At 45.5% G+C, this 15,184-nt stretch overlaps 1 protein-coding gene across 1 annotated transcript; it reads right to left on the reverse strand.

Annotated features, from left to right (window-relative positions):
• Positions 1–9,197: 9,197 nt before the first annotated feature.
• On the reverse strand, positions 9,198–10,211 carry LOC142303044 (olfactory receptor 5AR1-like). Its single transcript, XM_075344142.1, has one exon. The coding sequence runs from the start codon at positions 10,209–10,211 to the stop codon at positions 9,198–9,200; it is 1,014 nt and encodes a 337-aa protein (XP_075200257.1).
• Positions 10,212–15,184: the final 4,973 nt, after the last annotated feature.

Below are 15,184 nucleotides of genomic sequence, written 5' to 3' on the forward strand. Positions count from 1 at the left end.
CCCCTGGAAGCACCAGGAAGGACACCTGCTCATGGTGTCCCGGTGGTACATCCATCCTGAGAGGGATGGTGATCTGGGTGATAGGATCGAGTAGTATGGACCCGTCGACTACCCGGACCCTGAGTGGCTTGGGCAACAGAACCAGGGGAACTGAGTATCGGGTTGCCAGGGAGGTCGAGATGAAATTGCCTTCAGCGCCTGAGTCCAAGCAAGCCAGGGCAGAGAAGAGAGTAGTGCCGAACTGCAACTGGGCGCTGATAGTCAACCTAGAGGGAGAAGTAGCGTCTAGAGTCCCCCCTCTGATAGAAACTAGACGCTGTCTTTTCCCGACGGTTTGGGACATCGGGTAGCTATGTGTCCCCTCTGCCCACAGGAAAAGCAGATGACACAAGACCGAGAACCTGGGGCAGAGGAGACCACCTTGGACACCTCCATTGACTCCACGGAGTCGCCTACAGGACTGGCTGGGAGACCTGTCTGATGGAAGACGGGAGTCAGACGCTTTTTAGGCCGAGAAGACGTGGGTGCTGAAGAGACCTCGAGCCTTCGCTCCGCCTGGCGGATGTCTATGCGAGAGGCAACCTGAATCAAGGACTCTAAAGTGGCAGGCACCTCACGTGTGGCCAGTGCGTCTTTGACAAACCCTGCCAGGCCCTCCCAAAACACAGGGACAAGGACCTTATCCGGCCAGTCCAGCTCTGCGGCCAGTGTCCTAAAGTGTACAGCAAAGTCCCCGACTGAAGCAGACCCTTGCCGAAGTCGTAGGAGGCGCAGCGCGGATTCGTGGGTGACTTGAGGCCCGAGGAACACCATTCTCATGGCCCCAAGATAAGCTGCTAAGTTATTCACCACACGATCTCCGCGCTCCCACAACGGCGTGGACCACTTCAGCGCTCTCCCTGTGAGCAGGGACTGGACGAAGGCTACCTTCGCCTTCTCGGTAGCGTAAAGAGTCGCGGACAGCTCTAAGTAGGTGGTAACCTGGTTTATAAAACCACGACACTCAGAGCTGTTGCCGCTAAAGCGCTCTGGAAGCGCAAGGCGAGGAGACCTTCCGCCCAATAGCACAGCCTGGGTAGCCGCCTGGGTGGCGACTGTCGTCAGAGTAGTCTTATCGGAGGAAGACTGCTCCACTGCTGCCAATCGTGACTCCAACTGCTGCACATAACGCAGCAACTGCTGCTGCTCTTCAGCCATAGCCAGACCTTTGGCGCGACCGTAATGTTACGAGGGGGACCCGGGGAAGCGTGCCAAGATGGGAAATGGACTGCTTCCGCCGGTCAAGGTCCACTGTGCGGTGTAAGGGACCGCCGCTATGGTGGGTGAAGAGTGAGCGGGTTGCTGCTAGCGATCGTCTGGAATGTCACAGACGATCTATGTACACCGATCTGCCCTAACCCGTGAGGGTTGTATGGCACATATCTCACGGCTCGGTGTACCTGTTGCACGGGGAAGCACAGAGGTGCCCACGCACGTGTGCCAGTGGAAGTCACGAGAATATGGCACGAGGGTAGCACAGAGGTGCCCACGCACGTGTGCTTTCAATAACCAGGTGAGTCCAATGGAGACTTGAGGAGCTCACCTGGGACAGGAACACGGCCTGTTGACGGGGGTACTGCCTGAGCAGCAAGGCAGGAACACGGCCTGCAAACGAGGTACTGCCGGAGCAGCAAGGGCCAAGTCCACAAGAGACAGAAATGCCTGAGCAGTGGCGTGGCAGCACGCTGCCAGACATCCAAACATAGAAGGACGGTCGCGCGCCGCCATGATGGCAGGGGGAGCTTTTAAGGAGGTGCAGCTCCACCCGAGGGCGGGCGCGAGGCGGAGATGACGGACTTGACCCAATCAGGGTCCACGACGTCCCAGCCTGGCCAGTCAGGATTCACCACGTCACCAGCCTTGTCATCAAGCCGTGTGACGTCAGTGAGCGAATCAGGACCCACCACGCATTGCACATGCTCACCCTCCTGCCTCTGGGAAATAGAGGCGGGATCCTCGGTCTCACAATGTGCAGAGATAACGGGAATCTCACTGTTTCCCTGAGCAGTAAACCTCTGCACATTGCGCAGCCTCGCAGACCTTTGGGGCCGCTGAGCAGGAGAGTCTGCGGCAGGCCAGGAATGGGAGACCGCTTCACTCCTTGTAACAGGAGAACCACTAGGTGTCACCCTTCTGCTGCCTCTCTGAGAAGGTATCTCCTGCACACTGCGCAGTCTGGCAGACCTTCGGCGCTGCTGAGCAGGAGTGCTCGTGGCAGGCAAGGAATGGGAGACTGCCTCAGTCCTTGCCTCAGGAGAGCCACGAGATGTAACAGAAGGACATATATAATTTTTCCCACCTTTCTTTCTAATAATTTAATAAGTTTTTATCATATTCTATGTATGTATGTACTCTGTTTGTGGCATATATGTCTAATAAAAATATGGTTTTAAGGTAAAAGAAATTTTCGGTTTATGATGATCCTACTCGTGTCTTGCAGGTTTCCTGGCAGGTGCCATAGGGCATGCACGTGCGCGCTCCTTCTCTCTTTAGCGTGCACACACCTAAAGTGTCCTCAGTCTATGGCCAGGAGGCACTAACTATTTGATGTTAGTTCCTGTGTGTCTTTACGTATTGCCATTACCTTATCCTGTACCCCAGCCTCTGTTCCAGTTCCCAGTCTGCCTGGGTTCCAGTACCTGCCTGGTCCATTTACCTGCAGGTGTGTTGTCTAAGGTCCTCCCTGGACCAGCCATCCTATTTGTACTAGAAGCTGACTGGACCAGGCCTGTCTGTACCTGAACCTGTGATCTTCTCTTTACCTGAGTGTAGCGCCCCTGCGGTACCAGGTGCCAAAAATGTGAACGTGGAATCCCAAACCCCGGAATATCCGTGCCAGTCTACACACCAACACCTTCAGGCCACACACACATAACCTCAATACCAGACAGGGAGACTGCCTAGCAACAGGTAAAAGGGATGGGCACTGATTGGATAGTCACCACCCAATCTGTACGGAGAGACCCAGCAAGTGGAGGGGCCAGTGGTCAGTTAGGAAGTTGGCGGGAGGAAGTGTTAGTTAAGAAAAGGAACTAGTAGTGAGAAGTAGTCAAGTCGGAGAGAGTGAAGGAGAGAGGAGCAAAGAGTGAAAGTAAAGAAAGAAAAGTGTAGAAAGACCTGAAGTAACAATGGAGAGCTGTAACAGGAGTGAGGGACTGTGGAGTAAGGAACCAGGACTCCAGGAACCGTGGGTTATCTGTGGAAGTGGAATACTCCAGGCATCGCGGATTACCTGTGGAAGTGGAATACTCCAGGAACCACGGGGCGCCTGTGGAAGTCTGGAACCAAGGCTCACAGGACTCAGCACGAGGCGGGGTGTAGACCCTAGGACAGAGGAACACTTTATGGTCAATTGTTAAATCTGCCAGGTAAGGAGATCTCCAGGGTCCATCGCCAACCAAAGAGTCTGAAGCACAAACAGCAAAGAGGGGACCATGGATTGATCCTCTTACATAGTCCAGGCTGCCTGCAATAGGACCATGACAGCAACAGAGGGGTTCCCAAGTAGCTCTAGGCCACGGGAGCCAAATACAAACGAGTGTGCACGGAGGACAGCTACCCCAGGTTGCAACTGGCACAGAGAACAAGGGAAGCGGGAACACCTGAAACCGGCACCAGCGGGTCCAAGCACTGAAACCAAGTAAAACAAGGCAAGTTAAAACTGCAATACTGGTGTGGACTGTTTCCTTCTCGCCTCCGTGCACTCACACAGATGGTTCCCCACTACAATTCCCATCATCCACTGCTGGGGCCTGGCCTTGCTTGCAGAGGGCCCAAAACACCTAAGCTGCATTACTCCATCAGCCCTAGCAGGACCCTGCAGCAGCGGCTTCAATAACCTGGCCTCACACCGCAAGTGGCGTAGTCGAGAACTCATTATTTTTATTTCTCCCATTTCTTTTATTTTTACCCCTTTTTATTCGGACTGACCCCCAAGGTCACGGAAGCGGGCATCGGCTGCGACCACGACTGTCCCCCACACTGTGCACCACGTGCCCGGGACCAAGTACCCCACAGCCCTGGGGCCTCACACCCCGAAACTTGGCTGTGTTAGCAAGATTCTGACTAGATCCATAGCCTATACCCCCCCAAGCCCTGAGGCGTCACATGAGTTTATTCCTGCACCTTGCTCATCTCTGGCTTTGTTTCTGTCTCATCTGTTACCAATCCCGACTTCTGCCTTTGGCGCTGACTAAATCTCATCTACTACTGTTCGGGTCAGCTACGGCGGATCTGGGGACTGCCTTGGATTGGTACCTGGTGTCTACTGGCAGCCAAGTCCACTTGGTTACGCCCCTGCATGGTAAGCCCAGACTACATTTGTCCAGTGAGTCCACCTTCCCATCTTGGGCATAGCAATCACCGATGCTCCGGCATTAACACTGGCTCCATATGTCTCCATCCTCTACAGCTTTGAGCATGAGACGACCTTCATTTTATAGACATCATCTTGGCTTCTCATACATAGATGTGACTTGCAGCTATTTATCATATGATTAGTTTTGCAGATTCTCGTCATGGCACTGCATTGTTACTGTTTTGCTCTTTTTCTTCCTGTATACAACAAATCACAACCTGTTTTCACATTCCCTAATAGCTCAGTGTGTTATTAGGGTGATTGAAAGTGAAAGTCACTAGTGTGCATCTAGGAGCCACCATGAAGAAGATTTCTCAAGAAAAGAGAAGCAGGATCATCCAGCTCATTGATAGTGGTATCCCGGCAAAGAAAATTGCCAAACTGCATCATGTGAGGCCACGACAGATGGAGGAATAAGAAATGAAGTCCGTCCAGCCATTCAAAATCTTATGTTTTTTTGTTCTCTTATTCAGACATGCATCACTTTTTTATTTTTTCCTCTACCGAACTGTCTGACATTTTGTTGTTAGTTTTTTTTTATTATACTTTTTTCTCTAGCTCTGATTTTTAGTTGTTTTTTAGATGTTTTTTAGTTTTGTTTCACAGCGCTCACCTTGTAATATAAGTGACAAATTAGTTTTATTATAAATGTCAGTACAAATCAGGTGATATCATATGTATAGAAGTATTTCATATCGTACTCATTTTACCTAAGAAAAAACGTTTTTTCCTTTTTTTTACCTGTTTCCCTTAGCGGCGCTGTGTGAGGTCTTTAGTTGTAATTGTTGGCTTTTTTAGGTGCATAGAATCGTGTGATCACTTTTTATCATTTTTTTATTTCTTTACAGTATTTCCTATTTGGGATATAAATGTTATCATTTAATAGAACCTTTCGTTATGGATGTGACAAAACCAAATAAGGACATTTTTATTTTTGGATTTTTACATAAATCCTAAATTGGGAAAATCACTTTTATGGGCTCATGGGTAGGGATGACGAACCCGAATGGCAAAGTTTGAAGTTCGTACCGAACACCGGGTGTCCAGGTCTCCGACTCAAACACGGACTCTTAAAAATAGTTTGTGTCGTAGTTCGATTACTGTTCATATGCTAATAAAGTTTGTTGAAACGGTGTTGCTTGCGGAAGATGACTGTACGCTGTGGTGAACAATAAAGATAAAAAAAACTTGAGCTCTTACCTATTTTTGATAACCAGTGCAGGTAAAACAGACAATTGGGGGCTGCAAGCTTCAGCTGTCTACTTTATCTTGGCTAGTTACCTGACCCGCCACAATATTTTTGTTTAATTATTTAAATAAATAATTTAAAAAATGGTATGGGATTTTTTAGGCTGATAAGGCTCAAATAACCATGGCCCTTCCCACCCTGATAATACCAGCCCCCAGCTGTCTGTTTTATCTTGGCTGGTTATCATAAATAGAGGGAATCCCATGACATTTTTTACATTATTTCTTTAAGTAATTAAAAAGCAAACAAACTTGTGTGGCTTCCCCCTTATTTTTGATAATGAGCCAAGATAAAGGAGACAGCTGGGAGCTGGTATTATTAGGGTGTGAATGGCCATGATTATTTGACCACTCCCAACCTTATAAACTCCCATGCCACTTTTTTTTTTTTTTTATTTTTAAAAAAACAAAACCGTTTTTAGGGAGTCCTCCATATTTTTAATAACAAGCCAAGGTAAAGTAGACAGCTGGGGGCTTGTATTATCAGGGTGGGAAAGGCCATGGTTATTAATCCCTTCCCAGCCTAAAAAATAGTCTGCAGCTGCACCAGGAGTGGTGCATCCTTTAGATTCTCCAATTTGGCACTTTACCCGACACTTGATGATTACCCTGGTGTGACAATTGGGAGAATTCTAGTGGGTTGATGTCAGCTGGCATCAAGCCCAGGGGTTAGTAATGGAGAGACGTCTATTAGACACCACCATTATTTAGCCGGCAAGTATAGAGTTATAGCACACACATATCCATTTGGATTGGATGTGAAACATTTTTATAATCCAAAATTATTCAAATCCGTGTAATCAATGTAAAATAATATAGGAATTATTTCCATCACACGGAAAGTCACGATGGTTTAGTATTTGCAGCCGTCTTCTGTCCCGAGTGAGGACGTTCATGTGAGGTTCTTCTAATTTTAGAAAATGTAATTAGGAACCTCTGTGCTGTGTTATATTTTTATAAGTGAATGTTTTTTCTTACCTTTTATTCCCTTTACCTCTTTACATTGTTTTGAGCATTTTTTTTATATTACAGTTGAAAACGCTGAAGAAATAAAAACAAATGCTCTGGAAACAACAAAAAACATTGTTTACAAAATGATGCTTCAGAAGAAGAAAACGCCGGCTTTTCCTGAAACATTTTCCTCTTAAAAATTTGTTGGTTTCGAATAACAGAAGAACACGTCCTGTGCACACTTATATGGACATTTTTTGTTTGTCCCTCTAAGTTGTTGTTTTACTTTCTTTTTTTCTATAGAAGTTTTCTTGATAGAGCTGTGTTGATCGGGTTTGATACATAGCGAAGAGTTAAACTTTATAGTTACTCCTTAGGAGGGTGAGGTTGGAGCTTTCTTTTCTCGGGTGTTGTGGGACACTAGCAGGGATGTGGGCTTCTTGTCACCTAATTTGTGGCATCAAAGATGTCTTCAGGCTTATGTCTGATTTTATCTGTGATCACAGAAATACCTGTCACGGCTCAAATAAAAGACAAATTCCCAAGAGCTAAAATCCAAAACTCAGAATCCATATGTGATCTCTCGATTTAAAGATTTTATTGGTGAACCATAAAACTTTATTTTATGAAACCTCACTTTTGAATATTCATGTCTTACAAAGTCAAAATGATCCTTTCTTCAGGTTGGAGACCTGAAGACCTGACAGAAGCCTTTTTGATAACATTGTAAAAAGGCAATTTTTGGAGAACTTAATGGGGAAAAAAGGGGAGAACATTAAGAAAATGGCTAGGAAAATAACAGAAAAATTAGTCTTTTGTATCTTCTCTTATACAGTCATATGAAAAAGTTTGTGCACCCCTATTAATGTTAACCTTTTTTCTTTATAACAATTTGGGTTTTTGCTATTTCAGTTTCATATATCTAATAACTGATGGACTGAGTAATATTTCTGGATTGAAATGAGGTTTATTGTACTAACATAAAATGTGCAATCCGCATTTAAACTAAATTTGACCGGTGCAAAAGTATGGGCACCTCAACATAAAAGTGACATTAATATTTTGTAGATCCTCCTTTTGCAGAAATCACAACCTCTAGTGGCTTCCTGTAGCTTTTAATGAGTTCCTGGATCCTGGATGAAGGTAGATTTGACCATTCCTGTTTACAAAACAATTCCAGTTCAGTTAAGTTTGATGGTCTCGAGCATGGACAGCCGCTTCACATCATCCCACAGATGTTCAATGATATTCAGGTCTGGGGACTGGGATGGCCATTCCAGAACATTGTAATTGTTCCTCTGCATGAATGCCTGAGTAGATTTGGAGCGGTGTTTTGGATCATTGTCTTGCTGAAATATCCATCCCCTGCGTAACTTCAACTTCATCACTGATTCTTGCACATTATTGTCAAGAATCTGCTGATACTGAGTTGAATCCATGCGACCCTCAACTTTAACAAGATTCCCGGTGCCGGCATTGGCCACACAGCCCCAAAGCATGATGGAACCTCCACCAAATTTTACTGTGGGTAGCAAGTGCTTTTCTTGGAATGTCGTGTTTTTTTGCCTCCATGCATAACACCTTTTTGTATGACCAAACAACTCAATCTTTGTTTCATCAGTCCACAGGACCTTCTTTCAAAATGGAACTGGCTTGTCCAAATGTGCTTTTGCATACCTCAGGCGACTCTGTTTGTGGCGTGCTTGCAGAAACAGCTTCTTTTGCATCACTCTCCCATACAGCTTCTCCTTGTGCAACGTGCGCTGTATTGTTGACCGATGCACATTGACCATTGACACCATCTGCAGCAAGATGATACTGCAGGTCTTTGGAGGTGGTCTGTGGATTGTCCTTGACTTTTCTCACCATTGTTCTTCTCTGCCTTTCTGATATTTTTCTTGGCCTGCCACTTCTGGGCTTAACAAGAACTGTACCTGTGTTCTTCCATTCCCTTACTATGTTCCTCACAGTGGAAACTGGCAGTTTAAATCTCTGAGACAACTTTTTGTACCTTCCCCTGAACAACTATGTTGAATAATCTTTGTTTTCAGATCATTTGAGAGTTGTTTTGAGGAGCCCATGATGCCACTCTTCATAGGAGATTCAAATAGGAGAACAACTTGCAAGTGGCCACCTTAAATACCTTTTCTCATGATTGGATACACCTTCATATGAAGTTTAAAGCTCAATGAGGTGACAAAACCAATTTAGTGCTTTAGTAAGTCAGTAAAAAGTAGTTAGGAGTGTTCAACTCAAGAAATTGATAAGGGTGCCCATACTTTTGCACTAGTCAAATTTTGTTTAAATGCGGATTGCTCATTTTCTGTTAGTACAATAAACCTCATTTCAATGCAGAAATATTACTCAGTCCATCAGTTATTAGATATATGACACTGAAATAGCAAAAACCCAAATTGTTATAAAGAAAAAAGGTTAACATTAAAAGGGGTGCCCAAACTTTTTGATATGACTGTATTTGTACTTCCAAAAACAGTACAGTCTCCCAATGATTCCCATTAGCCTTGTAGTCTGCATATTGTAATATGACTTTCCTAAGACCTGCCGGAATATATGTTCTGTATTCGTATTATCCAGGTAGAGGTTACATTGTTTTTTTCTGTACTTTCTTCAAAGCTTGTAGACCATGCAGTACATCCCCCACCTTAAAGGAACCAATCTGTACAACACTCTTGAATCTGAGTATAGCTCTTTTGATGACTGCCTTCACTTCTTGGTTCCTCAGGCTGTAGATAAGTGGATTTAGCATCGGTGTGATCACTGAGTAAAAAATGGAAGCCACCTTGTCTTGTTCATTAAAGAAATCAGAGGAAGGACGTAGGTAGGTACAGAAAACCGAGACATAGAAGACAGAGGCACAAATAAGATGTGAGGAGCAGGTGCTGAAAGCCTTTTTTCTGCCTTTTGTAGATTTGATCTTTAGAATAGAGAAAATTATGAAAATGTAGGAGCCCAAGATGGTGGTTAATGAGGCTATGCTGTAAGAACCTATAGACAAAAGGGTAAGCATTTCACAAGAAGAAATATCGGAGCAGGACAGTTTGAACAATGGAAGGACATCGCAGTAGAAGTGGTCAATGAGATTGGAGCCACAAAATTGAAGTCCAAATATACATTTTATCTGGATAGATGACTGCAAGAAACCAAGAAAAAAGGCAAGGAGAACAAGACACAAACATTTCTTCTTGGTCATTATGGTCACATAATGCAGAGGATAGCAGATAGCGACATAGCGGTCATAGGACATGTTGGAGAGGAGAAGAACGTCTGTACCAGCAAGAGTGGCAAAGACAAAGAACTGTAGGGCACAACCATGAAATGAGATGACCTTCTTCAAGGTTATGAGGTCTGAGATCATTTTTGGAACTACAGTTGAAGAGTAGAAAAGGTCCACCAGGGAAAGGTAACTCAAAAAGTAATACATCGGAGTATGGAGAGTGGATGTCTTATAGACAATACCAATCAACCCGACATTACCGACCACAGTGGCAATGTAAATTAGAAGGAAGAATATGAAGAGGAAGATGGCAAGACTGGTATCATTCGTCAGTTCAGAGAACAAAAATATTCTTGCATGGGTCTTGTTTCCATTGTCCATGTTTGTCCCTTCTCTCTAGTGGTGAAATAAATATTGTCAGTACACAATAATGACATGCCCCAGTCTTTGTATCATCCTTCGATATGCTGACAAGAAGCAAGATATCGTATCTGCATACAAAGCCATGTGTTTACTCCAATCTACTTCACCCTCTTTTTGCTCTGCTGACCATAACTGGTGAGTGTCTGAATCAATAACGGCCAGTTAACGACCTACCAAACACTAAATCTAAACTCTATTATTCCATACATCATGGCCATCCTCCATCTTCCAGACTTTCACCTCACTGGGATTTCTTTGTGTCTGTCAAGATCTTTGGTGTCTGCAACTCCCATGTAGTCTCACTTTCTCTTTTCCACAAACCCAATCATCTCATGTCTTGACTGACTTTCCACCTTCAAGTTCTCCCTCTTGAAACTTAATGTGGACTAAGGTGGTCAACCACAATTCACTTTTTTTAAGGACCCATCAATAACATCTTTATAAACCACTGGATCCACGGTACACCTAGATTGGGTTATCAAACTGCAATGTGATGGACCTATTTTTTGATCGACATCAGTAGGGTTATGGTCTCCCCCCAGTTTATATTCATTCTTATCTATGATCGACTTGAATGCCATCCTGTTGTGATACATAAGAAAAATATTACCAAAAGCATCAGTACTGGGCAAAAGGTTTTCATTGCTACGAGGTAAAGATTCTTTCAAAACAAATAACATTACCAAAATACAAAGTGAATGAACAAGAGATCTAAATTAAATTAATGTTTGGTGACAACTCTTTGCTTTTAAAACTACATCAATATTTCTTGATAAACTTGCACATAGTCTGGGATTTTGTAGATCTATAGTCAGGTGCATAATTAAGAAATTATACAAAGCAGGTGATAGTGATCATCATTTTCGTCTTTAGTTTGAAATTAAGGCATGAACTGAAACAGTAACAGCGGTGTTGGAGGCTAAAACTTGGGTGAGGAACAGTCAAATTGTGTTACAGTGCCGAGGACGTGAGAGACAGTTTCATGTCACAGGTCACACACTGTTACGGTTGCTGTGGCACTGGAGACTATGTTCGGATTTCTTGCTACTGCACATGTGCGAGCACTGGAGACTATGTTCGGATTTCTTGCTACTGCACATGTGCAAGCGCTGGAGACTAAGTCCTATCTTGGAGCCATTGCACATGTGCGGGTGACATCATCGCTGACACGAGGTCACGTCTCTGACACCTTCTAAGCTGATTGGCCGCTGGTCATGTGCTTGTGACACGTGGTCACATGTCTCTGACACCTTCTATGCCGATTGGTCGCTGGTCATGTGCTTGTGACGCTTTGCTCGGTGATAGGCCAGAGTGACGTCATTGCTGTCGTTCTGGCAGCGGATTGGCTCTGGTGTCCTGCATCTTGGATGAGGCACAGAGTCTATATAAGACCCTGACGCACGCCACCCGGCGCTCAGTCCTCTTGGTTCATGCATGAGAGTAGACGCTCTGTGCACGTCCCTCTAGGCATCTCTCTGTCTATGCTAGGTGAGCGCTACCGGCAGGGTAGCGTTCTTGTACCTTACAGCTTTGGCTGCGATCCGTATCCTTACATCTTAGTGGAGCGGACATAGGCAGGTGCCTGAGGCACATGGTCCAGCTGGGCCTTGTGATTCTACTCGTAGGTGGACGTTGCCGCTAGGGTAACGTTCCTTATACTGCGTCTGGCAATTGTTCGTATCCTCGCACACTAGGGGAGCGAATATAGGTAGGAGCTTTGTGCGGCTTGTGCTGCTGTCCGTCTCTTTTGCATTACTAGTGGAGCAGACCTAGGCAGGTGCCATATCTAGTGATTTGTGTCCTTGCACACTAGTGGAGCGAACGCAGGTAGGAGCTTTGTGCGGCTTACGCTGCTGTCCGTCTCCTGGCACCACTAGAGGAATGGACCTAGGTAGGTGCCATTTCACACTCACTGCTTTTGTCTCTGTGATCATTAACAGAGACCATTCCACACACCCTCCAAGTAAGGGAGGAATTGCTTTATTTCCTAACTATATGCCTCTGTGAGTTTAACAGAGGTATTGCACTCTGCACTTGTGCTACTACTATTTACAGCGGCACACTTATATACTCTTCCTCACTCATTAACCTATCCCTTTTATGTTAATGCTAAATACGGTAGTCACTGTGACTTTAACAGTACACGCTGTGATTGGCTCTAGTGTCACTGAGACGTATCAGTGTCAGTACTGCTTCCGTAGTACAAGATACCCCTTATCCTCTACCATAGTCTGCAGCAGAGTCTTTGCACGGTGGACCCTGACTGTCTGATATTCCTTTAGATTTTATTATCAGACAGCCCCCGTAACATTAGGACTGAGCCAAGGGTCTGGCAGTTATGGCAGAATATCAGCAGTTACTTGAGTCACGGCTCAAGAGTATAGAGGATAAACCTCAGACCATGGTGTCTTCTGCACATGATCCTCGACTTGCTCTGCCAAACAGATATTCTGGCGATGCCAGATCATGTTGTGGTTTCATTAGTCAGTGTCAGATACACCTAGAGGTCAACTCTTCTCGCTTCTCTACGGAGAGGTCCAGAGTAGGCTTTATCATCTCCTTACTTCAGGACAAAGCCTTAGAATGGGCGACTCCCTTATGGGAGCACTCTGATGTGGTTACTCTGAGACATCAAGACTTTCTTGATGCTCTTAAGGCGGTATTCATGGGTCCGCAGGTTACCCATGATGTGGCCCTGAGACTCTTAGATCTATCTCAGGGTTCGTTATCCACTAGTTCTTATGCCATTGCTTTTAGAACTCTGGTGGCAGAACTAGATTGGCCAGAGAAGGTGTTGATTCCTATCTTCTGGAGAGGGTTGGCAGGCTATGTTAAGGATGCCCTTGCTACTCGTGAGGTCCCTGCTTCTCTGGAGGACTTGATCACAGTAGCAACAAGGATCAACGTACGCCATAGGGAACGTAGACTCGAGGTCTCTTCCTCACGCCCTAAGCATCGGGCTATTCCAGTTGTTGAGGGTCCACCACCATCTTCCTCAGCATCTGAAACATCTCCCACTCCTATGGAGTTAGGTCATACGTCCTCCAGACTACGCAAGTCTGGTCCTCCTATATGTTACGTATGTCGTCAGGCTGGGCACTATGCCAACAAGTGTCCTAGCCGTCAGGGAAACTCCCAAGCCTAGTAACCATTAGAGGGGGGTTACTAGAGACGTCTTCTGCACCCTCTAAGTGTAGTATCCCAGGTCAGCTCTCATTCTCTGAGAATACATGGCCTATTATGGCTTTTGTGGATTCCGGAGCTGATGGGACTTTTGTGTCCTCAGGATTTGTAAAGAGACACAATATTCCCTCTATCATGTTAGAGGCGCCTATTTCTGTCCGTGTTGTTAATGGGACTATGTTGTCTGCCTCCATTACATTGAGGACAGTTCCCTTGCGCCTTTCCCTGTCTCAGGGTCACATAGAGGAGATTTCTTTTCTTGTTTTGCCTGAGGGTATAGATGACGTCCTTCTGGGTCTCCCATGGCTTCAGACTCATGCTCCTCTAATTGACTGGGAGTCCGACAGCATTATTAGTTGGGGTTCGAAATGTCAGTCCCGATGTCTTCCCTTACCACCTAAGGTCATTGCGGTTGCATCAACTGATCTCTCTCCCGTACCTACACCCTATTTGGATTTCGCTGACGTGTTCTCCAAACAGGGTGCTGAGGTTCTTCTACCCCATAGGCCGTATGACTGCGCCATAGACCTTATCCCAAGATCGGTTCCACCTAAGGGCAGGGTTTACCCCCTGTCAATACCTGAGTCGGAGGCTATGTCGACCTATATAAGAGAGAGTTTAGAGAAGGGGTTCATTCGTAAGTCTGTCTCTCCCGCGGGAGCTGGGTTTTTCTTTGTTCGGAAGAAAGAGGGTGATTTGCGTCCCTGCATAGATTACAGGGGTCTCAACGCAATCACAATAAAGAACAAATACCCGTTACCTTTAATTTCGGAGCTCTTTGACAGACTGAGGGGAGCTCAGGTTTTTACGAAGTTGGATCTGCGGGGTGCGTATAACTTGATACGAATTCGAGAGGGTGACGAATGGAAGACCGCTTTTAACACCCGAGACGGTCGCTATGAATACCTCGTCATGCCTTTTGGTTTATGTAATGCACCCGCAGTATTTCAGGACTTCGTAAACGATGTGTTCAGGGATTTACTGGTACCCTCCGTCGTGTTGTATCTGGACGACATCCTGATTTTTTCTCCTGATCTGGAGACTCATCATCAGGATGTCGTTCATGTCCTTTCCCGTTTAAGGGAGTACTCATTGTTTGCTAATCTCGAAAAGTGTGTATTCGAGCAGTCATCCTTGCCTTTTTTGGGTTACATTATCTCACAAGAGGGTCTGGCTATGGATCCTGCGAAGCTCTCTGCTGTCCTGGAATGGTCCGAACCTCATTCCTTGAAGGCGGTGCAATGCTTCTTAGGATTCATAAATTATTACCGGCAGTTCATACCCCATTTCTCCACTTTGGTGGCCCCTTTGGTGGCCTTGACTAAGAAAGGTGCTAATCCAAAAGTCTGGTCTACTGAGACATCCCAGGCTTTTGAGGCAGTAAAAAGACACTTTTCAACTGCTCCCATTCTTCAAAGACCCGATGAGAATAAACCCTTCCTCTTGGAGGTTGATGCCTCTTCAGTGGGTGCTGGTGCGGTCTTGTATCAAAAGAACGGTGTAGGTAGAAAAAGGCCGTGTTTCTTCTTTGCTAAAACCTTTTCACCAGCAGAGAGAAACTATACCATTGGGGATAGGAAACTGCTCGCCCTGAGATTAGCCTTGGAGGAGTGGCGTCACTTGCTAGAAGGAGCGAAACATCCTTTCCAGGTCTTTACAGACCATAAGAATCTGACGTACTTACAAACCGCTCAGCGTCTGAATCCTCGCCAAGCCCGCTGGTCCTTGTTTTTCTCCCGCTTTCACTT

Source organism: Anomaloglossus baeobatrachus, chromosome 4 (assembly GCF_048569485.1).
Source record: "Anomaloglossus baeobatrachus isolate aAnoBae1 chromosome 4, aAnoBae1.hap1, whole genome shotgun sequence".
Classification (NCBI taxonomy): Eukaryota; Metazoa; Chordata; class Amphibia; order Anura; family Aromobatidae; genus Anomaloglossus; species Anomaloglossus baeobatrachus.

Bases quoted from the DNA above. Each gene is read 5' to 3' on its own strand.
- LOC142303044 (XM_075344142.1), bottom strand. From the start codon at position 10,211: ATGGACAATGGAAACAAGACCCATGCAAGAATATTTTTGTTCTCTGAA.